At 36.0% G+C, this 25980-nt stretch overlaps 1 protein-coding gene across 4 annotated transcripts in view; it reads right to left on the reverse strand.

The window, feature by feature from the left end:
* HNF4G (hepatocyte nuclear factor 4 gamma) overlaps nucleotides 1-25980 on the reverse strand; it is a 94033-nt gene that overhangs the window by 18785 nt on the left and 49268 nt on the right. For 3 of the 4 annotated variants that reach the window (XM_027776335.1, XM_027776336.1, XM_027776337.1), the window contains 2 exons: nucleotides 5513-5684; nucleotides 1070-1164 (listed from right to left, as the gene is read on the reverse strand). In XM_027776335.1, coding sequence (XP_027632136.1) covers nucleotides 1070-1164; nucleotides 5513-5658 — 241 coding nt within the window. In that variant the 5' untranslated portion in view covers nucleotides 5659-5684. Of the gene's footprint in view, nucleotides 1-1069; nucleotides 1165-5512; nucleotides 5685-8658; nucleotides 8818-25980 lie in introns of those variants that run through there. The other variant, XM_006159927.3, reaches the window with a different exon arrangement.

Raw genomic sequence — 25980 nt, forward strand, 5'->3', positions numbered from 1 at the left:
TTAGAAGATAAAATTTCATTATTTTCAAAATAATTTTATTTAACAAATTATAGAACTCTTAAAGGAAACATGGATTGTGATTCACTCACATTTTTGTAGGAATAAAGAAGGACTGAAAGTATAAATGGGTGAAAACAACTGGCAAAGTAATTAATTCTAAAAACTACTAAATCAAGATTTATGTTAGCAAAGTCCCTTTTTCTTCTTCTTCCTGTTTTTTTTAGGGAGATTGTTGCTATAGGGCATGTATGCTCACCGTAATCCCTTCTCCTTCATTCTCCTGTCATGATTTTGGGCATGCATGCACTTGCACCTGGTGTGAGTTTTAAGCCACCAGGTCCGGGACTTGAGCCACAATCAGCTATGTGGGAGTCCAGTAACAACATGACCAATAAGCCTTCTTCTGGTCCTACAAAGTCCATTTTTAAATGATAAAAATGCTTTAGCTTGGTGAACTTCATTTTTGTCACATATAGATATGTGTGTGTATATGTGTGTGTGTGTGTATATATATATATACACACACATATAAATATATATATTCACACACACCCATACATACCTACACACACATACACACACACACACACACACACCTATCATTAATTCTGTTCTTCTGTAGAACCTTGACTAATATAGCAGCTTAGTAAGAAGAGTAAGAAGATGACCTCTGCTCTCTTACTGGTCCATATTAGCAAAGAATAATGGATTAAAATTTTATTTTTCTAAATTTACTATAAGGCACATGTGCTCGCTGAGATGAGAGAGAGACAAAGAGAGAGGAAGTGAGAAAGCACCCTCCATGGGTCATGGTCATGCTACAATCCTGTCTCCTCCATTTGTCCTTCCTTTAGGGATTATGGGCATATACCCATGTATTCCCAGTATGTTTCTCAGGCCTCTGGATCTGGGACTTGAACTGCAGGGTGAGCCACGTAAGACCTAGCTACTTTAACCACCAGGCCACAGGCTGGCCCACCTTACTGATATATAGAGAAAAATTAGAACTCATTTAAAAACATTACTGTACATTTTTCATCAATAATGTTAATTATTATTTTGTTATTACCTTCTTTTTTCATTCCTGCTCTAAAACACTTCCTTAATCGACAATATCTACATTGATTCCTTTTGTCCTTGTCAACAACACATTGTCGACTAAACCTGTAACATCGAACAAAGATATATTAGTGTGCAGAAAACTATTATTTATCAAGAAAGCAAACAGACATATGCACTTTTAATAAGCATGATCAAATTTGAAAGGTGTTCAAGAACAATTATGACTTTTTCAGTGTCACAATTAGCATATACAAGGGAATACAAGCTTTACCTCCCATGAAGTCTAACATAAAGCTGAATCACTTTTATTTTTGTCCAGTGTGCATGGTCATTTATAACATGAGTCATGAAAACCAAGCCTAGTTTTTAAAATCTTTGGCATATAAATTCTAGTTGTTTATTGCTAAATGATGTCAGTGTGATGGAGAATATATCAGAATTTCATTCTGCACCTTCATAGTTTTTCTCTATTTAAATATTAATTTTAATTTTTAAATATTTTATTAATTTTACATATAACTCATATCCAACTGATGTACACTCTAAATGCCAAATTCCATATTAAAGGGCCATTGGGAACAACTTTGAGAATAGTCTCTGCACAATGAAGTATCACTTCACACCCATTAGAATGGCTATCATTCAAAGTGCTGATGATAATGTAGAAAAACTAGAACCCTCATACAATGTTGGTTAAAGTATTAGAGAGCAGCAGATGGTGTAATGGTTACATGGTTGGACTATCATGTAGCTGACGGTGGTCTGAGTCCCAGACCTGTAAAAACTCACACCAGGTGTGTATGTGCGTATGCCCAAGATCTCCAGAGGAGAATGGAGGCATGGTCATCCGCCCTGAGGGGGGTGATTCCTCATTTTCTGTCTCTCTACTGAGTTCATGTACCCTATAACAAAAATCTCTCTCAAAAAAAAAAAAAAATTAAACATACAGTTCCTTTGAAAGAAAGTTTGGCTGTTTCTCAAAAAGTTAAACATAGACTTACTATACACCAGCAAATCTATGCTAGTTATATAACTCGGATAAATGAAAATATAAGTCTTCACAAAAGTCCTTAAGAGCATTATTCACTATAGCCAAAAAGTGGAAAAATCCAAATACCTCCCAAATATTAAAATAATAAACACAATGTGGTACGCCCACACAATGGAACAGGATTGTCCGTAAGTCGGCATGGAGTACTGATGCGTGCCGCAATGTGGATGACCTTGGCTATTCGATTCTAAAGGAAAGAAGCCAGGCACAAAAGGCCACCTGATGTATGGTTTTTGTAGAATCAAATATCCAGCAGAGGCAAAACAGAAAGTAGATTCATAGTTTTCTCAAGTTGTTGGGGAGGAGTAGAAGGTAAATGGAAAGCGACTGCTACAGGTGTCTATGTGAGGTGATGAAAATGGTCTAAATTGAATGTGGCATGGGTTGCACACAACTCTGAATACACTAAAAAACTCAACTGTATACTTAAATAACAACAACAACAACAACAACAAGAGTACAGATCTGAGCTTGACTTAGAGGTTCATCATTCAGTCTCAGTAGAGCTTGGGGATGTTAAAGAACACTAACTTACGATTGCAGAATAAGGAGCTGCACTTGCTGTGAAGGGTTATTGTGTGAATGTACTTTAAAGAGTTTGCATCAAACCTTAATTTTGTAGTAAACAATGTTTCTTCAAAACTTACATAAAATTATCCATAAATATCAGTATACCCCTGATTATTTATAATTTACTTAATGCTGAGAGAATATTTATTTACATGCATTTTTTGCCAAAGGACATATGCACTAGTTGGAGACAGACAGAATGTGCACTTGCCAAATAGAAACAGAGAGACACACTGAGAGGGAAGGTGAAAAATCACCACCTAGGGGGCATGGTCACACCACAATCCCTTCTCCTCCATTCTCCTTCTGGAATCTTGGGTATGTGTGAACATACAACCTATGTGATTTTCAAGCCACCAGGTCTGGAACTCCAATCGTGGTTGGCCATGAGGGAGTTCTGCATCTTAACCACTACACTGCTTGCTAACCCTTAAAGGAATGTATTTTATAACCTCTAAAAAAAATTCACTCTAAAATATATAAGTGGCCAGTTAAAGTCAAAAGAAAAATAAAGCCTATGATAAAAGAGTTGAGTTCAAAGAGATGTGCTTTCACAGTGAGGAGAAAAGTATTGTTTACGTGGGGATACATGGCTGAGGAGACCAGATTACCAGAGAATACAAGGACAATACATCCAATCAACGTCAAATTAATAACAGATTTCAGTAAACATATATAAAAAACCTACAACCATACAGACCCTAGTGAAGGGATTAAAGCTGAATACTACCGTGTCTCCTCCACTCGAGACAAAGAAAGTACAGAGATGAGATTACGATAGCCATTATGAAAACCAGAATGTGCTAGGGGCCGGCAGGTGGTGTGGTGGTTAAAGGCGCTGGATTCCCACATGGTCGACTGTGGTTCAAGTCCTGGACCTGGTGGCTTTCTCTCTCTTTCTCTCTCTCTGTCCCTCTCTAGTCAAATTGAAATAAACAAATGAATAAATAAATAAAGCTAAATGAAATAATTCTTAAAAAAAGCTTAAAAAAAAAGCAGAATGTGAGAAGTACTAAAACAGAAGCCTGAAGTGATCTGGGAGGGAAACTCACCTTCAATGTAAGCAGAGAGGGGATTTATGAATCTAAAGACATGGATACACTGAAGACCAGCCTAGCCTGAGCTTCGAGAAAAACATGCCCCTAAACTTAGACCAATATAATAACTACTTTCCTACTGATCTACTTTTTGCCTCTAGTTTTGATATATATAAAAGCAAACGCTTCTGAATACTATTTCTTATTTACCAAAAGATTTTTAAAGTAGATCATTTATATCTCTTTTAACCTCCTTTAAACTCTTCTGAAAAAATTACTAGGGAACTCTAGGTGATATTGGGGAGTTGTATATTAACTTTTATTACACCCTGTTATAAGAGAGTTAACTTCTTCTCAAATGTCCAACTTGTTCTTAAAAAAAAAAAAAAGCAATCTACATATACTTTTAATTAATAGAGCAAACACAAACTTTTTCCCTGTTAAAAACCAGGTTTTTTTACAGGTCTTTCCAATAGGGCGTGTGTGCTCGCCAGAAAGACAAAGAGAGACAGAGAAGACAGAGAGACAGAAAGCGAGAAATCACCCCACAAGGGGGATGGCCACACAGCAATTCCTTCTCCTCCAATCTCCTCCCGGGATCTTGGGCATGCACACACATGTGCCCAGCGTGACTTTAAGCCACCAGGTCCAGGACTTGAACCATGGTTGACTACATGGGAGTCCAGCGATATAGCCATTGCACTAACTGCTTGGTCCCTAAAAATCAATTATTTTTCTTAACATCCCATATTCAACCTAGATATTATGTGCTTTCAAGAACCATAATACCAAGCAATCGATGTGCAATACCTAAACCTAAACTGTGCTAAGTTGACAAGATATTTGCATTTTTTTCCCTTTTTTTGGAAAGGTTTTTTTCTTATTGGGTGCGTGCGCATGCTAGAAAGACAGAGAGAGACAGAGAGACAGAAAGCGAGAAATCACCCCCCAGAGAGGATGGCCACACCACAATACCTTCTCCTCCATTCTCCTCTCGGGATCTTGGGCATGCACGCACACGTGCCCGGTGTGAGTTTAAGCCACCGGGTCCAGGACTCGAACCACAGTTGACTACATGGGAGTCCAGTGACATAGCCATTATGCTAACTGCTGGTCCCAAGATAGTTGCATTTTTAAAAGTATAACATGTATCATACGAATATAGCTAGCGAGATTTAGACAAAAGATGTCAAATTAAAGGCAATGAAATGTGGCATGAAAAATACATTTTAAATTCTAGGACTGAAAATTAAATTTTATCCATTGACATCGACGAGCTACCTAAATCATACGTATTTTTCTAACTTTGTTTTAAACAATTCAGGATGTAATGATGCTGAAGAGAAATGTAACATGTAGAATGATAGACACTTTGAGAAACCACTCAAATACAGACTTGAAAATGTTCAATGGTGTATGAATATGTGGTTAAACAATAAACACAAGGAAAAGATCAACACCAAATGTCAGATAGTAGTTACCTCTGGGAGACAAGGGAGGAAGAGAAAATGACAAGGGAGGTGTCCGCTATAGGTTTCAACTATATTGGTCTAAACTGGGTGGTACGTACATGGATTTTTATATACCTTTTATTAGTTTAAAATGTTTCATAAACGATGAAGCAGCTGTGTGTGAATGCATCCTGTGTGCTTACCTACACTTGTGTTACAGCTTAGAAATTTCATTTATCGAGTAACAGATATGAAAGCTCTACATTTTCTTCCCTTACAACCCGTGTGCCATTTGGAAATGTCTCTGAAGATGACTTTCCTAAAAGGAGCATTTCTAGTACCTGCAGGAATAAACGTGACTCTTGCGAATGCTGCGTCTGAAAAAGCCCTTGCACCCGTCGCAGCTCGATGCCCCATAGTGCTTTCCTGTGGCTCTGTCCCCACATATAGCACATAGACAGTTGACACCGTTGTCTGCGGTATTCATACTTGATGTCTCTGGAGCAGAACTATCTGTTAAAGAACAAGGAAGAGGAGAATTCGAATTAGTGTTGAGTCTTGAGTGCACTGTCCTCCTGATACTTCATAGGCTCGAACGAGTCCATTCTTTGGCTTGTTGGAGTCCCCACACCACTGTTTTCCTTTTAACTATGGTCTGCTTCCACTGCAAACTACCTGCTTACATTTCTAACCAGTGACGTTTTTGCTTGTCTTTTCTTTAGTCTTCCCTGTGTCAGTCAATGATTCTATTCAGTACCTGGGCCAGCACCTGAAAGTCATCTTTGTAGTCTCTCTTCATCCTTCTTATCTAATCCATTAGAAGTCCACATTAAAAACATATATTTATGGGCCAGCCCCACAGCCAAGAGGTTAAGGGAGCTAGCTCCCACAAGGCATAACACACAATTTGATTCCCAGCTCCAGGGGCTTGAAAGGCATATTGGGCATTGTGTGTGTGTGTGTGCCCCAAATCATGAAGGACAGAGAAATGGAGAAGGAATTGCAGCATAACCACACCCTAGTAAGGGGTGCTTTCTCCCATGATCTCTCTCTCTTTCCATTTCTCTGTCTCTCTCTGGTGAGTGCACTTCCCTTCTGACAAATAAAATACAAATTTAATTCACAATTTTTCACCTTTCACAATGGTCACCCTTATCCAATGGGCTCTCTTCTTTCCCCTGGATTATTGCACTAGCCTTCTAACTAATATCTTTTCTTCCTCGCTTGCCTCTACTGTTTATGTATTACTCCAAAGCCACCAAAGTGAAATCGGTTAAAGAAATTGCCACCATTGCCCTTTAGTGTCAAACCCCATTATGATTTGTCACTAGAAGGAAATAAAGCCTACCCACCTTACTATGACCTGCAAAGCCCTGCAAAGTCCCTCCCAACCTTCACCTCTCTAACCCCAGTATCTGATGCCCCCTTTCATCTGGTTTAATATTCTTTAGTAAGGGTAATGTTACCCTTTTTTCCCCTTTCGAAGTCTGTTCTCATCTTGGAACTTCTGAATTTTTAACTTCCACTTGGAAGGAAAGTTCTTCTCCAAGACTTTCTTTGAGCTAGCTACTAGGTTTCTGCTTAAAGCTCACATTATATATAAAAATCTTCTTTGAACACACATTTAAAAGAGTTGCCTCCCATCTGTCCTTCAAGTAGAACCTAGTGCTCTGCTTACCTTTATTAGTTAACTTAACTGCTAAAATTGTAATATGCATTTATTCACTCATGTATTACCTACCCATCTTTACACACAGAATATAAACTTCATGATGTCTGATAATTTGTCTCATTTACCCCGTCTGTTTTTCAACTTTTAGAATTGAATATATTGAAAGATATTGAATAGATAAGCTAACATATTAAAAATAATTATAATAAAATTGCATAATAGAAACATGATAGTTCATTATTTTATCTCTAATGTAACAAATTAAGAAGATGAAAGATGGTCATGTCCCAATTATATTCTGTGATATTACACATTTTCTAATTTCTAATACTTCTGAATAGATAAGTATTGTCATGTATATATAACTTTAAAAAGTTAAAAAAACTTTATTGAATATTCTTAAATTTAATCATGGGATGTTATGATATTTAAACACTAAGTATTTTCCTTTTGGTAACACTGACAAAATAGATATGGAGGTCAGAAGTGTTCAAAGTTTGTTGTATTCAAGGAGATTATAAGGAAATATAAAAAAAAATTAAATTTCAGCTTCAAGTTTAATGCCATACATGCATAATACTGATGACATTATTTTTGACCACAAGAAAGCAACAGTTACTAAACACACTTATGAAATACTTTTATATGTTAGCTGTTTTATTATAGTCTGGTAAATATTCATGGTAAAGAAGTCCTTACCATTTAGTGATTTAGTCTATTTTTTTAAAGTCATGATTCTAATGAAACACTCTATTAAATATCTCTAAATCACATATAATTATTTCTAAATATGAAGAACCAGAAGAGTGACATGCTAAGAAGTGTACGATAGGTTATTTTAATTAAGTGTACTAACATTTCATTTTTTGACAATTTTTTAAGTCATTACACTCATAAACTATTGCTAGTTGCTGGGGAATTACACCAGATTATCAGTCATACAAATTGTACAGTATAGTAGAATATTACAATATCTTGAGTACAATATGTATCTTCAATCCTGAACTAAACACACACACACACACATACATACATACATACATACACACACACACACACACACACACACACACATTTTCCAAAGTAAAGATAATTGCTAGATGTTAGGAGTTCTAATAGTAATAACTTGTTTCAGACAAAATTTTTCACTTGGAAAAAAATCTAAATTCAATGTCAATAGTAAACCACATTATATAAAGACACGAACTCTAAACAATTAAAGCCAAATTTAAAGTTAAAATGTTACAATAGATAAATACCAAGAACTCTGTAGAGCTAAACATTAGCCTGTCAAGAAGCATTATACTATAAACCTTTATTTCCTTTCATATTTGTGTCCAATGCAAAAACTTGACAATAATTTTAAATGCACTTTTTCATCAGAAGTAATTGGGAACTGGAATAATGAAAAGGAAGAGGCCTCAGCGTTCGGTAGAAGCTTTGTTCTATACGTCACTTTAAATATTGCATACAAAATATACTTTCACAGCCAATCTGCCAATACTACTTACTACAATGATTTACAGCAAATAAAATAACTGCTGAAGCTACTCTTTTTACCTCTCTAACTGACCCGGACAGAATTTCAAGTTACTTTATTACACAAAACCGGGCTTTTTCTACTTCTAACATAAAATAGTCATAGCATTATTAATTTAAATTTTGTGATGAAGTGCAAAAGCTCATAGATTTGTGGCCTGAAAAAAAGCAAGCCCTAAATTCTTTAGCAATAAAACATTGAGCTACCACCTCAGGAAGCTTGGTTTTCCTTCTTACCTTACACTTGCTTTATATCTATAAGCAGATGAGACTCACCATTCGAATTATACAGAATCTGCATAGTTTCAAACTCCAGAGTTGTGTAAGTGGGGTCCAAAACTTCACTGTAATTTGCCATGTCCATGTCCAGTATCGGTTCCGATACCCTCATCATTGATTTAGAAACACATACAAGTGGCACCACAAGCCTGGGGTGTTGTGATGACTGTTTTCAATCTGTGCGTGATCATGCAAAGTTAACTGTAACTGAGTGACTTAAGAGCTGCAGTGGGAGGGGCTGTAAAACTGTAACCTCCTCAGCAGGTCATATTCTGCTTATTTCTTCTTTTATGGCATTCGAAAGCAATTCCTTGTGATAATCTTGGAATGCTTCATGGCATCACCTTATCTGAAATGCTTAGTGGACTGACACGATTTCCTAAAGTGATTTCCAGTACACAATTAATGATGTCATTAAGAGAAGGATTAAAAATAGAAAAGAGAATCCCCCATGTTTTTTAAACTGTAATTATAGGGTGAGGTGAACCATTTAAGGGGCTATAACTACATACTACATATTCTGAAAGATAAAATTTCCTTTATTGTTATAAATTTAATAAGTTGAACCTATAAGTTAACAGTTAACTTTTAACATAAGCACTTAACAATTTTTTTCTTTCGTTTTTGTTTTTTTTGCTATAGGGCTTGTGTGCTTGCCAGAGATTTTCAAGCCACTGGATATGGGACTCAAACCATACAATTAGATGTGGGATCTTAACTCCACACCACCTGACAACCCAGTATTTGGGACCAGCAGTTGGCATAATGGCTATGTCGTTGGACTCCCATGTAGTCGACTGCGGTTCGAGTCCCAGATCCAGTGGTTTAAACTCACGCTGGGTGTGTGTGTGTGTGTGTGCCCAAGATCCTGAGAGGAGACTAGAGGAGAAGAGATTGCAATATGGTCATCCTCCCTGGGGAGTGATTTCACGCTTTCTGTCTCTGTCTCTCTCTGTCTTTCTGGCGAGTGCACGTGCCCTATAACAAAAGTCTTCCCCCCAAAAAAACAGAATTTAAAAATTTCAAGTTTCCATCCAAGTATAATAACACTAATTTTGTTTACTTTAGTGTAAAACAAATTTGTTATTTGGGATGAAAAAAAATGACAGGATTGATCTAGTCTAGCAGCACCCTGGAATAGCCCCATTACAGCTTTTACATATTCTCTTTAACAATCAATTTATAGATCTGTTGCCCTTCCATATTTGTAAACTTCCCAAGGGCAGAACCAGTACACCTGCTAGTATATTGTAGGTTATCATTTAATAATTGCTGCATGAATAAGGTTCATTTTTTTTATTTGAATGGTTCTACACATGTCCATCAACAATTTCCATCTATTGGGTTATCACAAAAGTCGTGACACATTTTTGCATAGAAAATATACATGACTTAGGACCAGCAGTTAGCATAATGGCTAAGTTGCTGAACTCCCATGTAGTCGACTGTGATTTGAGTCCTGGACCTGGTGGCTTAAACTCACACCGGGCGCATGTGCGTGCAAGCCCAAGATCCCAAGAGGAGAATGGAGAAGAAGGGATTGTGGCATGGCCACCCCCCCACCCCGGGGGGGGTGCTTTCTCGCTTACTGTCTTTCTGTCTCTTTCTGTTTTTCTGGTGAGTGCACGTGCCCTATAGAAAAAAACCTCTCCCCAAAAAAAGAAAATAACACATGACTTTTCCAACCACCCAATATATAGGACATCCATAACTTTTATGTGTATATGTGACAAGGAACATTTGGAGTTTGAGGGATATTTAGATGATAGCATTCAATGAGTGTATTTCATTTCTAAGCATTTATTTTATTTTATTTTTCAAGATTCAATTCCAGCTCCATATACAATCTAAATTCAGAATTTCATTTTCCACATTCGTTAAAGATTGTGGCAAAGTCAGCCGGCAGGCGGCATGGTGATTAAGGTGCTGGCTGACTGTACAGTTCGAGTTTCAGACCTGGTGGCTTAAAAAAAACACATCAGGTGTGTGTCCATGCATGCCAAAAATACTAAAAGAAAATGGAGAAGAAAGAATTTCAGTGTGCCTTTGTGTTTGCCAGAGGGAGAAACAGAAAGAGAGAAAGTGCAAAATCACTCCTCAGGAGGGATGACCACACGGCAGTCCTTTCTCCTCCATTCTCCTCTCTGGATTTGGGGCATGCACTCACATGTTCCTGGCATCATTTCCAAGCCACCAGATCCGGAGTTGGAACCATGTGGGAGTCCAGCACCATAACCATCACACTACCTGTAAGCCTTGTGTTTTGTTAACTGGAAGGATAATATTTTGAGTTACATGAAGGGACTGATTTCCTTTAATTAAAAAAAGAAATCAACATAGTTAGGTGGTTTTGGAGGAAGTGGACAGCAATTACATCCCATGGTTTTTCCCTGCATGACGTAGTTCTCATTCGCAGTGAAGTAACGAATTTGTTTCCTATGGAAGCCAATGGATGAATTCTTCATAGCCCACAAGTGTGCTCATTTATGTGCTAACTAGCGAATACTAAGGGATGTCACCAATGACAGTGCGTCTACAAAAGGAACAAAAAGAAAAAGATAAAGGGTGATTCATTTATAGGACTGTGAAACACTCAAAGGAACATGGACATAGTTCAGGAGAACAATGCTGTCGTAGTTTTATTGTTCCTCCTCATTCTGCCCCCTAAAGTACTACCAGATCAGAATATTTTAGCTGTAAGATAGAAAGAAGTATAGATTCATCTTACCACAGATCATCGAGAAGGTACTAGCAATTAATCAGAGCCGGCTTTCAAAATGGAACCTGTTTCTCATTCATGTTATTGTATAATATTTTCTTCATTTCACAGAGTAAGAACTTGAGAACTTCCAGAAGGTATATTAGATCTAAATAGCAAGCATGTCTACTCAAGTGGGTAGATTTTTAATGATATACAGACATGGAAATACCCATAGAACTCAGTCAGCTTCAGCTTAGCAGAGGAGAAACTCTCTTTAGCTTTTACTCAAAGAAATTACAAAGTACAGTGGAAATTTCTTAAACTCTAGGACTGATAATTAACTGAATAGATTAAGCACATAAAATAGTTGAAAAAGAAAATAACAAAAGCAGAAATGTATACTTAATAGGTTATTTGACTTAGACATAAATGCTTTTGTTTTGTTCTAGAAGCGATATCTTTTCAAGTAAAAATCCACTCATTGAAATTGTTCACTACTTTTTTTTACATAAGTCTCATGCACTGTCTTTGCTTCTAGTATGTTCTTCTATAATGAAGAAATGCTACCTATAAAGCAATTTGACCACAGATGTTTCTAGAATTTTATAGTTTTTCAAAAATTTTTTCTGTATTTTATTCAACTTTTATTTATTTTCAAAGCATTTTCCCTTTTTTTATTGACAGGGGAGCTCAAACTCTTTTAACTATCATGTTGCACTGGATCACCATACCAAGGATGGGAAATTACATTTTGTATGCTGTGACACTGCTCAGTGAATAAATGATTAAAAAAAACCCACTAAGTTATGAAATGAAATAACAAGAACAAATGGCAATAACATGGTAAGTAACAAACACAAGTGACTCAATATAAATTTGTTGAGATGTGCCTGACCAGGAAACTAATCAGTATGATCCACAAGGGAAATGGAGGACCTGAGTCAATCCTAGATTAGGGATTGCGGGGGAGGGAGGAGAGTGGCTAAATGGAGATAAATTGGAGTTTCTCTTGTATGGATTTTAACTTGAGGTAACTTGTATATATAAATTAACTTTCATTCCTCTTTATGATCAACTCCCATCTCTACTTCTAAAAGCAATTAAGCTATATTCAGAATATTTTTATTTGGTTAAAGAGGAACAAGACAGGGCAAAGAGTTAAGATGAAGAAGAAAAGAAGTAAAGAGGGAAAAGAAAAGATCACAGAAATACTACTTCAGTTATGGTTAATTTTGGATTTTTAGTTGTGCATTACAATCAAAGCAAGTATCATATTTTTTAGTATTCCCTGCATTTCCTATTCAGTAGAGATTGTGAGATTTTCTTAATTCAGGAAACAACTGAGCAGAGTAAAATGATAAAATTAAATTGAATAAACCTTAGACACATAGAATAGTCACAGTGCTGATTTGTGTATTTTCACATTAAAATTCAGTTATTTTCAGGAATGGAATAGATCAATATCATCCAGTCAGTCTTTCATTATTGCTTTATCAACTATTCCTGTGGGTAAATTCATTAAGGTTATATTAGATTAAGAGCTTAAGAAGTTTAAAAAAAAAACTATATTAATTTTATGCCTAGATAATAACAGAAATAATTTTACTTAAACAGTTTCGATGTTACTAATCCTTACGTTCAACATAAATTTATGAGTCTTTTAAGTTTACATCTAAAGGTTGAATTGGGGAAAATATCAAATATATATGCTAATATATGAAATAATAATGCAAAAGTAGTGCACATTTTCTAAAATAAAATATGTAAACTTAGTTAATACCAAAAACATAAATATATATAATGAACTATGATCTACTGAAAATCTGTTTTAATTGATGTAACATTCCAGTGTCAATTCTTCACACTGAGTGAAACATTACTGTTATTTAGCATGATCTCATGTTTTGTAGGCTAAAAGACACTGCTTTACCCCGAGGTCAAATATTGCAGAATGACAATAGTAATTATAGATAAGAGGTCAATTTTGAGTAGCACAATTAAATGGGCTTGAAGTCTGTTTCTCTCAGAAATAGGGTTCTCTAGACTGGCACATGAAATATGATATTTTAAATTTCTTTAGAGCAACATTAACAAGAGATGAAAATAGCACAGTGTTTAAAGAAGACAACAACTCAATTTACTATTAACTAGTCAAGATAATAGCAGAAACATTTCTATCTTATCTATAAGACTATTAAGTCTGTTAAATTGTTCTATACTTTTTATTTGAATTAATCATTTCTCCATAGCGTGATTTAAAATAGAAAACAGGCCAATAAAAATCAAGGTTGTTTTCATAAAAGGATTTTCATGGAAATAACTTGAAATGCTAATATCAATGTAAAATCATTTTATTGGAGAGTATAGTTAATGAAATCTGTTCATGAAATTTATTCCTTTGTGATTATTTTTCATTACCCAAAGTACTACATATTAATCCCAAAAGCATGTCTGTAGTTTTTCTTATTTTCATATTCCAGTTCTCAAGGAAGAAGATTACACAAATATGATCACTAAGAGCTAGACTAAGAGAATAACAATCTAAATCAACACTATTTTTTTGGTGTAAAACAGGAAATACTTAAGTAGAAAATGCTACCCAGCAAAATGACTATTAATTCAAAGAAAGAAAAACCACGTTTTGCTTCGTAAAAAAAAAAAACCATTAAAAAAAATCACTTTATTTCTTTGCCACTATTCTAATCTGTCATCCTATTTCAAAGCAGAAATCTTGTCTCTTCATCTCATTTTTGCTGAAGAGAAATTAGTAAATTAAACTATTAAAACAAAGATTTACTCATTTTAATCTTCAAAGCAGGTTGCTATTAATAACATATGTTGCCTGTTACAATGAGGTTCTATTTTCAAAAAGTTTCTTAAATCTATTCTTAAAGCCCTGATTAAATATAATTCTTAAATACACAAAACTAACTTTTTCTTATTTTCTTTTTCTCCTTGTTAATGGATCTAGTAGATTTATGTAATGACCAGCAGGATAATGTTAAGTCATTTAAACACACTCCTGTTTTGAAAGCTAAAAATTCTTAAACTGAGCTTCCATAGCTTCGCTTACATATTTTTATAATTCCCCTTGAAGAGTTATAATTAATCTGTAGCTCATTATTCAATTCATATTGTTTTCCAAGGCATGAATCTTAGTTCAAGGAACCAAATTTAAATACTTATTTTACACTTACTTCTGATCACACTTTGTTTCTGATCAATGCAAAAACTCACCTCAGTACTAGAAAATTCTATTTGATTTTACAATATAAATTGGACAGATACACACAAACACTTTGTAAAATAACTGAATTCCTTCAGAAAAATGCTCTTCTTGTTTATAGCCTTTATGATTTACCACAACTTTCATACTTATATTCTTTGCTCATTAGTCTAATTTAAAAGTGGTCATAAACATAACTGTCAAATAAAAACACTAAGGGAGGTTAAAAACTGCATAAAAATTATACCAGTCACTGTTAGAATAAACACAAATGAGGATTGTACAACTCAGACCCAAATGTAACCAAGAAAATACTCGGGGAGTAAAAGCTTCGAGGTGATAGAAGAAATCTGCATATATTAAACTCACCCTCAAGGTCAGTTACCTTGTGATTCAAAACAGACTCTCCTTTTCAGAAGATAAGAAGCTGATTAGTACTAAATTATTAACTGAAATATAGATTATACTGGTAAGGGAAAAATTTAAAAAGGCTTGCCTATAAGGAACACAGAATTTGATAGTCACTATTTCTGCATTTCCTTTTTACAGTGGGTATTACCCTGGCTGTCACTGCAAACTCAGCGAAGCTAGTCAGAATATTTAAGATTGTAGTGGCAATCTGATACCGAAGTTGCTGCATGATGCAAAATGAAGGAAAGAAAGTTATCAGTCTGGGCCAGTACCTATTTCAAATACGTTCTGAAGAGGTGTAATATTTAAGAAAATAGCAGTTTTACTATGCCGAGTGCACATTTAGACTTGAACATTTTAAACAAATGCACCATAATGAACGTAAAACTTTAGCATCTGGAAGCCAAATAAATAAATAAGTTACAAAGTCTTCATCTAAAAATGCAACAACAGATTATACGTATAGTCAAGCAGTAAAGAATTACTTTGAATTCCCCCATAAAACTCTTTAAGAGACATAAGAAAATAACATTTAACATGGTATTTGATTTGGAAAAACTAGACAATATTTGCATCTCCATTTAATAAAGGTAGGTGTGTGATTGACTCTTTTTTTTTAATTTTTCTTAAATTTAACTTTATTTATTTATTTTAATCCGACTAGAGAGGGACAGAGCGAGAGAGAGAGAGGAAAAGTGAGAAGCCAAGTAGCCAGGTCCAGGACTCGAACAGCTGTTGGCCTTGTGGGAGTCCAGCGTCCTTCGCCACTATGCCATTTGCTAGCCCCGTAATTGACTCTTAATTGAACAGTTAGTATTTCACCTCTTTTTAATCAATATTTTTTTAGAGAGATTATTATTATTATTATTATTTGCCATAGGCTATGTGTGCACCCTGAAGAGACAGAGAGAGACAGAAAGACAGAGAGCAAGACATCGCCCCCTAAGGGGGATGGCCATGTCTCAATACCTTCTCCTCCGTTCTCCTCCTGGGATTTTGGGCATGCACGTACACCCACCTGGCATGAGTTTAAGCCACCAAGTCCGAGACTTGAACTGCAGTCGACTCCGTGGGAGTCCAGTGATGTAACCAGCCAACTGCTGGTCCTGATCAACACATTTTTTTTTTTTTTTAAAAAAAAAGCAATATAGAAGGACCAGCAGATGGCATAGCGGTTATGTCTCTGGACTCCCACATCGCTGACCATGGTTCGGGTACCAGACTCAGTGGCTTCAAAAAACATGCTGGGAGCATGCACCCGCACATCCAGGAAAAGAATGGAGGAAAAATATTTAAACAATTTTTTAAAGGTGTTTGCCACAGGGTTTGTACATTAGCTAGAGAGAGACAGAGACAATGAGGAGGAAAGTGTGAAATCATCCCCTGGGGGAGTGGCCATATTGCAGTCCCTTCTCTTTTATCCTCCAGGGATTTGACGCATGTATGCACACACACCCAGTGTGATTTTTAAGCTGCATTTAAGCTATGTTAAACCATGTGTGATCCAGCTAATCACCATGCCTCCTAATGGCCACCATAATTTTTTTTTTTTTTTTTAAGAAAAGAGGAGAGATGTTTAACTGAATCATTGTCTTTTCATGGGATCCACAAAGCTAGACTGAAAAATATAATCAGAGTTCTATACAATCAGAGTTCTATACAGTTAGACTTCTAACACAAAATAAACTTGTTTGTAGGCAGATCAACAGAGATATAAGCCCTCCTATTGTGTGGCAACTGCATGCCTATCTTAATGTATACCATTGTTAATTACAGGTATTTTAGCTCAAATCGACAATTATTTGTATAGGATTACTAGCCTGCGATTCATTTAAGTCAGAAGTAAAGCAGATCCTGACTTTTAATCAGTCTCTTGCATCTAATTGTATGATATCTATATCATGATACCAATTCCTACACTTTTCCCACCTTGTACTCTAACCTCCATCTAAGAAGTGAATATTGGGTCCAGTAGGTGGCATGATGGTTAAGGTACAGGATTCCCACATGGTGACCATGCTTTGAGTCCCAAACCCAGTGGCTTGAAAATCACAACAGATCAATGGATAAATAAATAATTGTTAAAAAAAAAGAAGAAGAAAAGACTATAAAAAGAAGCATCAGGAAGAAGGACTACTAAAGACCAGAAGGATAGGTGTTAGGAATGGAAGAATGCTGATCAACAGAAATAAAATTATAGATTGATATGTGAGGAATAATAAGTAGTGTTATAAAATAGGGTAAGGAACATATAATTAATAAAAATTTATTATGTATTTCATAGCAAGGAAGAAAGAGGATTTTGAATGTTTCCAACACAAAGTAATAACAAATGATTGGGATGAAGGGTGGACTGACTTAATCATTACGCACAGTACTCCTATACTGAAAAATAACAGTATACCCCACACATGTGTATAACTGTCATATGTTAGTAAAAAATATATGTTAATTCACTTGAGGCAGGTATGTGACAAAATACATAAAGCTTAAAAAAAAAAAAAAAAAAGTCTAGAGGCCCTCTTCAGCTCATACTATGGCCCGGTCAATAGAATCAAAACACAGATGTGAGACTCATAGACTCCCCCTCATTTTGAAGTTACTACTCATGCCACCCATTTATTATCCACTTCCCAGTGTTAGGAATAAGAAGACAACAGCAAACAAATAAAAAAAAAAAAACAAATTAGACAAGGAAACTGCAAAATACACAATTATGTGAAAATCATGTTTAAAGCAATTTTTATTCAAGATACATACACACCAAGAGTTAAAGTAGAAGAATTCATTGATGTCTCTGAATAACTGTATTCCTAACAAGTAACAGAGACTGCCATAAGCCTTTATATGTTTGCTATTTTAAATTTACCAGAGGGCAAATGTAGTCACTGGAGAGAGACAGAAAAAAGAGAGAAAAAAGGGGAGATGATAAAGCATCCTACATGGGGGATGGTCATGCCACAATCTTTTCTCCATTTCTCCTGCCTTTTACGATATTGGTTATCCACATGAGCCTAGGGTGTTTTTGAGTTTTTTTAAAAAGAATTATTTTATTTAACTTTATTTATTTATTTATTTACTTATTTTAATTTGACTAGAGAGGGATGAGTGGGGGATAGGGTGAGAAAGCAAGCAGACAAGTCCTAGACTCAAACCATAGACAGCCATGTGGGAGTCCAAGGCTCTTAACCACCCACCACGCCACCTGCCAGCCCCCCTACTGTGTTTTTTGAGCTATGAAGTCTAGAACTTGAACTGTGTAAGCAGTCATGTGGAATCGAGCTATCTTAACCACCCACCACCAACTGACCTGCAAGAAGCCTTTACTTACTGAATTTTACATAATTTACAAAGAAAGCAGTAGCCCTAATAAAGACTCACTTACAGATACAGGTTATAAGTAACAATCAATCACAGTAACTGAAAGACCTCATATAACAATATTTATAACATTTACTTAATGTCTGCTTAAAAATAAAAGTTCAGAGTATCAAAATAGCTGAATTATACACCAGTTTCTAAGTAAATAGCAAACGAAACTGTTTAAATTCCAATTGTGAGTAGTATAATGAAATACAGTTATCATTTAATTAATTTCCTAATCTTGAAATTTTTTTTGTATTTGTGGCAATAACTAATATTGGTATGTTATAATTTTCTATTTTAATAAAAATGAAAAGAATATACATGTATGTATATATAAAATATACTTATTTATCTGTGCATGCCTATGTGTGTATATGTTTACTTAAAGGAACTTCTACAAGTTTGCAGAAAATTGAATTATAAGATAATAAAAAACTATAAACTTTAATTCTTAACATAAAGCCCATCAAGTTCAAGGCAATTTTGTAAGTGATAGTCTTAGAGACTTTGTCTATCCTAAAAAACACCGAGAGTCCGCAGGATTGAACCATGGCAATACATTTTTCCCCATTATTAAACAAAGAAAGATGACTGGACTTCGAAGATTTTTTTAAAATTGGTAAACAAAGGAGAAGACACCTTCATGGCTCCTGAGAGCTAGTGAGTTCAGGGAATAAAGAAATGAGGATTTGCTACTGATAATTCAGCCTCCAGGCCACAAATCCAGTGGAGAGGCAAGGGAGCAGGCCTCAGAAGATATCTCCATGGCTCCTGAGAACTAGTGAGTTCAGGGAATAAAGAAATGAAGATTTTCTACTGATAATTCAACCTCCAGCCCACAAATCCAGTAGTAGGAACTTCCTCAAGCCTTCTGTCTGCCTCTACCTCTGCCTCTGTCTCTCTCTACCTCTGTCTCTGTCTTCTCATTTTTTGTAATTTTTCCTTTTTAAAAATTTTTAAGGTAAAGCATTTTCTGGGCTTTCAGCTCCTTCTCTCCCTTTATCTTGTTAATAAACCCCTCTCTTCCCAACCCAGGAGAGGCAAAGGAGCAGACCTCAGAAGAAACCTTCATGGCTCCTAACAACTAGTGAGTTCTAATTTTTGCTTTTTCTTTAAAGAATAAATAATTTTTTTTAGTTTTATTTTTCTTCTCTTTTTCTCTGTTTCTTGGTTGTTTTTGCTGTTGTCTCTCTCTGTTACCTTTTCTGCATGCTCCTGGACACTCAGATTGAACTTCAAGTTTGGGAAGAAACACACTTTCCATGACCAGAAATCACCGCAGGACCACAAGAAATATGTTAAAGTAAGAAAATACCTCTCCTCCAAGGGAAAAGAATAACTCCTCTTCATCTGCAGATAGTTCAATGGAAATTATGGAAATGTCCAATAAAAATTTAGAACATTCATAATGTCAAAGCTAACAGAGATGGAAGAGAAGAGAGACAATGAACTGTAGAAGAGAAAGGAGAAAGAAGCTGATGAGTTCCGGGAGGTGAGGAAATTCTTGCAAGATCTAAAAGAGGAATTACACACTACAAAAGAATCAAATGGAACTGTCAGAGATGAAGACTATAATACAGGAAGTCAAAATCTCTCTTGAAAGTATAAAAACCAGACTAAATCATACAGAAAATAGAATCTCAGACGTAGAAAAGAAAATTGCTGGCCTAGAAAAATCCACTATGAAGACTCAGAAAATTACCCAAAAATTTGATAATAATATACAAGAAATAGTAGATGCCATCAAACGTACAAACATCCAGATAATTGGCATCCCAGAAGGTGAAAAGACTCATAAGGGCACTGATAATCTATTCCATGAAATCCTGCAAGGAAACTTTCCAAACCTAGAGAGGCACTCAAAGATTTAGTCCCAAGAAATACAAAGGACCCCAAATAAAATCAACCCCAGAAGATCTTCTCCAAGACACATTATAGCCAGACTGACCAAAACCAAAGACAGAGACAAGATACTAAGGTTGGCAAGAAAGAAACAGCAAGTTACCTACAAAAGATATCCCATCAGGCTAACAGCAGACCTCTCATTGGAAACAATGCGAGCACGGAAAGAATGGAAAAATATATTCAAAGTGTTAAGGGAAAAGCAATTTCAACCAAGAATACTGTACCTGGCAAGATTATCCTTCATATGGGAAGAAAAGACAAGAACATTCTCAGATAAACAAAACCTGAAAGAATTTACGAGCACCAGACCAGACCTCCAAGAAGTTCTCAAGGGAGTGCTATGTCAGGAAAATTAAATGTAGTCACACAGAAATAGGAGTTCAAAAACTAAGAAAATGGCCAACTTAATCATAGGGACAAGTTTGGAGTTGAATATCCTATCGCAGAATTGAATCGGGAAGATTATTCTGGATGGGAAACCACTTTTTATATGCTGTGACGATGATTAGGGGATAAATGTAAATTAATTAATTTAAAAATATATCAGGAGGGAAAAAAATTCAGTAAATAAAGGTCACTTATTAGCAGAGCAGTTAAACCCTGTGTGTAAGAACCCAGATGCCACGTGGCCAACCACAGTTCGAATCATGTCCCAGTAGCCCAAAATCCTGATGGAATGGAAAAAGGTAGCTAAAATGATTGTGGCATGACCACATCCCACCGAGGAGTGATCTTTTGCTCTGGTGAGTGAAGATGCATTCTGGCAATTAAAAAAAAATTAAAAAAAAGATAACAAAACAAAAAGAAGTCAGAAGGAGCCAAATCAGGACTACAACACGGATGCCTAAGGTTTCCCTTTGAACTCTTACAAGATTGCCCTTGTTTGATGAGAGAAATGAACAGCAGTACTGCTGTGGAGAAGGATTCTCTGGTGAGGTTTTTTTGCCTGTTTTTTTCTGCTATCACTTTGACTAATTTTTTCAAAACACTCTCATAATAAACAGATGTTACTGTTCTTTGACCTTCCGGAAAGCAAAACACCTTGAGCATCCTTAAAATCTGTTACTATGACCTTTGTTCTTAACAATTTGGCTTTGACTGGAACTTCTACCTCTTGGTAGCCATTGCTTTGATTGTCATTTGTCCTGAGGAGCATACTGGAAAAGTCACATGTCATCTCCTGTTCTGAGGAACATACTGGAAAAGTCACATGTCATCTCCTGTTACAACTCTGTGAGGAAATGCTTCAGGATCTTGACCGTACTTGTTTAAAATTACATTGAAAATTGCTCTTGTCTGCAGCTGATAGGAGTAGTTGAAACTACTTTGTCACCCATCAAGTAGACAGTTTGCTCAACTTTAATTTTTCCACACAGAATTGTGTAAGCCAAGCCAGCTGAAGAGAATATGACATTGACTATATTGTTTCTGCTGTTCATCATCTGTCCCCTTCAATTAAGGCACAACTATGATGAACTCTCTCTATAGATTGATGCAGTTGGTTTGCCACTATAGGTGTTATCTACAACATTGTTTTGCCTTTTCTTTTAATTATTAATTTAATTGTCCTTATTATTATTATTATTACTATTATATTATTGTTGTTATTAATTTGACCAGAGAGAAACAGAGACAGAGAGAGAGAAGGAAAGTGAGAAAGCAGGCTGCCAGGTCAGGGACTCAAATCACCGTTGACCATGTGGGAGCCCAGTACTTTAACCACCATGCCACCTGATGGCCCTGTTTTGCCTTTCCTTAGAAGGAGGTATCTATTTGTAAACTCCTGCCATCTTTGAGTATTGTCCCCATAAACATTTTGTGATGTGGTAATTTCACCATTCTTCTACCCAGTCTTCACAATGAATTTGTTGTAATTTCTTCCATTAATTGTGGTAGAAGTTCTGATAGATGCCCTTTTCAAACTGATGTCTTTCTTATCGCAGTGCTTCAAACTAGATACTGTTCAGACATGTTATAACAAGTTAGTATGAGTTTATTTTAGTCCTAAAAATATTTGAATCAATGCATAGATTTTTCATAGTACACATTTTCCAAGAACTTTTTGAAGGACATGGACAAATACATAGATTGATAGATATGTTCACATATACACAGCTGATTCTTTCTATCTATAGTAATTACTTTTTATAAAGTCCACATGAATACCAAATTAGCAAATACTGAACCATGATTCCTAGAGAAAATTAGAGTTACGCTCTTGAAACCCTCTGGTCATAATATTTTCATAAACCAATCGATATATAACCTTCTTTTATGTGTTTCTGCTTAGAGACACCTATTTAATATACACTATTTTTCTTTTTTGTTTGTTTGATTTTGAGAGAGATTTTTGTTATAGGGTGCATGCGCTCACTCTCACTAGGGAGACGAGAGAGACAGAGATAGAAAGCGAGAAACCATCCCCTGAGGGGATGGTCACGCTGCAGTCACTTTTCCTTCATTTTCCAATTGGGATTTTGAGCACGCACCCAGGGTGAGTTTCAAGTCACAAAATCTGGGATTCAAATCATGGTCAACCATGTGGGAATACAGAGCCTTAAACACTATGCCACCTGCTTGTCCCAATATCTATTGTTGATTGATATTGAACTCACAGTCAATGACAGTGTAACGCATTCCTGAGTGAAGTTTACCCAATACACATATTTCTCCGTAAGACACATCGCAACCCTCATGTCTGATACACACTAGACAAAACTTTGGCACTATGCTTAGGGACCATACTAAACAGCAAAATCAACAACATGAAGCATGAAAATGAGAACGATGTGGCAATAAATATATTGTGAAAAGGATGGGTATTTACAGTATGAGAACTGAAACCAGGACAGAGAGCGTGACTTAGATTTCCTTCAACGGGAATATGTGCACTGAGTTAACTCCAACCTTTCCCCACTCTGCATGTGTCCAGGAATGACTACACAGTGCCTGAGAGTTCACTTTGGGTATCAAAATAAATCTAAGCATGTAGGCAGATTTGCAACTATGGAATCTGCAAATAGTGAAGACCATCTTCATTACATGCATTGTTACTGAGATTTTAGGTACACAATAAAAATAAAGGAATTCATAAATCCAGAGAGGAGAATGGAGGAGACGGGACTGTGGCATGACCAACACCCCGTTGGGGGGAAGTTCTCACTCTCTGTCTCTCTGGCAAGCACATGTGCCCTATAGCAAAAATCTCTCTGAAACAAGAAATGAAAGTTTTGTCAATATATTTTTGTAATTAGTATTTGAATTTTAAATGTAGAAAAAGATTTGTGTGTATTTAACAAATCAGTTTCCTTCTAGGCTATCCATCTTTGCTGAACTAACCTCTAAGAGTTTATAGGTATTTTTGTTTGATGTAGGAAACCAAGCAATAAATGTTTAGTTCCTTGACCCCAAATGTAAAAATTGTTTCTAAACTTGTAAATTGAAAGAGAAAAAGCAAAAATCTTCAGCCAGTAATGCCACTGTGATAATTGGGTTATGACAGCTAATGGAATGTTTGTTCAGCCAAGCAGTTACACCCATATTCATTAAGGCAATTTAACTTTTCGATGATAAATAATAAATTATGATAGCAGATGTCATATTCTTGTAACTAGTCTCCCTTCAGTTATGGAGAAAAGAAAGAGAGAACACGGAGGGAGGAAGGAAAGAAAGGAAGAAGAAAGAAAAAAATGACAGAGAGAAAGAGATTGTAAGAGAGGGAGACTGAGGAAGAAAAGGTGATGAAGGGAGAAAGCAAGGGAGAGAAAAACAGGAAAGAAATATAACTTAGGTCACAAATATGGACCTTTGGAAAAGTTTATGTAAGCCATGAATACTATGGAATTCAAATACATGTAATATAGTAATACATTTGTATCAAAATGCTAAGGGTAAAAAATAGTTATATGGCTTACTTTAGTGTTAAGAGTATATCAGAATATTAGAATGTCTGGAAAGTCATGATGCATTTTTCTGTTTTTCTATGCAAAAATATGTCATATGCCATTACTGATATTTTTAAGTGAAAGTTAACACCAAGTAGGGGCCGGCAGGTGGCATGGTGGTCAAGGGCATTGGACTCCCAAGTGGCTGTCCGTGATTTGAGTCCTGGACCTGGCAGCTTGCCTTCTCACTTGCAATCTCTCTCTTTCTCTCTGGCTCTGTCCCTCTCTTGTCAAATGAAAATAAATAAAATGAATAAAGTTAAATAAAATAATCCTAAAAAAAAAGTTAACACCAAGTAGAAAAAGCTGCATGAAGTTGCTGACCAAATTTCTGTAGGGCTGAGTCTTGTGTAATTTTGAGTCTACTTTCCAGCATGGGTTAACTCCTATGCCCTCACCTGTCCTCTCATTTTCTCTCACACGTTGAGAACAGGGGCTTTAGAAAGGATGAGAAACTGGGACCAGCAGATGACATCACGGTTACGTCACTGAACTCCCATAGTTGACTGCAGTTCGAGTCCCATTCCAGCAGCTTAAAACTCACCTCAGGCATGTGTGTGTACTTTCCCAAGATCCCGAGAGGAGAATGGAGGAGAAGGGATTGCAGCGTGGCCATCCCCCTAGGGGATGATTTCTCACTTTCTGTTTCTCTGTCTCTGTCTGTCCGGCGAGTGCACATGCCCTATAGCAAAAATCTCTCCAAACAATAAATAAATAAATAAATAAATAAATAAAAGAGAGGATGAAAAGCAATCACTAAAATTATTGGCATGAAGCAATACTTTTATTGATATGAAACAATATTTATGTACCATAAATACACACGGACACACACACACAGACACACACACACACTGAAACTGACTGCAAAACAAAAAGTTTTCTTTTCCAGTTTTTTAAATTTTATCTTAGTACAATTATTCTTCCAATAGCTCATATAGAAATACATATGATCTTCACAAATACAGCAAACTCTGTCTGCTTTAACCTTAGTTCAATAACCAAGTCATGTTCAACCATTCTAAATAACACTTTTCTTAGTTACTACTACCTATTTACACTCATGACCTTCCTAATTCAAGATAAAATCACTTCTTGTGGGAGATATCACAGCAGCTTCCCAATCCATTCACTTTCTCCATCCTCTCCCCCAATCCATGCCATTCTATACATTACACACAGGAGATTTTTCTTAAAATACTTATTTTAAATAACTTAAACACACACACAAACAAAAGAACACTAATGGCTCCAGCCATGGAAAAGCCATACAAGATATGGACATAAATACATAAGGTATGTTTTCAAAACTGCATTGTGAAATGATGGCTTTTATAAAAACAATCATTTAAATTTGTTTTTAAGCTTCTTTCTTTGTTTAAAAAAATTATTTATTTAATTTTATTTCTTCATTCATTCATTCATTTTTAATTTGACCAGAGAGACACACACAGACAAAGAGAGAAGGTGAGAAAGCAAGCCACCAGGTCCAGGATTTGAACCATGGTCAGCCATGTGGGAGCATCCAGCACCTTAACCACCATGCCATCCACTGGTCCTGAAGCTTATTTCTTTCTGCCATGAGAGAAAGAGACTAGAAACCCAGACTCGGCCAGGTCTGGATCAGGAACACGAGTGTGCTCAAGCACCCCTTGCATGCTCAGGGATTCCCAGGATGGAAACCCCGGACGTCTCACGTGGGCCGAGTATCATCACTGCACCACCACCAGGCCCCTCAGGACAACCATTTCAATCAGATAGACCGA

Source organism: Tupaia chinensis, unplaced genomic scaffold (genome assembly GCF_000334495.1).
Source record: "Tupaia chinensis unplaced genomic scaffold, TupChi_1.0 Scaffold000667_1, whole genome shotgun sequence".
In the NCBI taxonomy this organism is placed as follows: domain Eukaryota; kingdom Metazoa; phylum Chordata; class Mammalia; order Scandentia; family Tupaiidae; genus Tupaia; species Tupaia belangeri.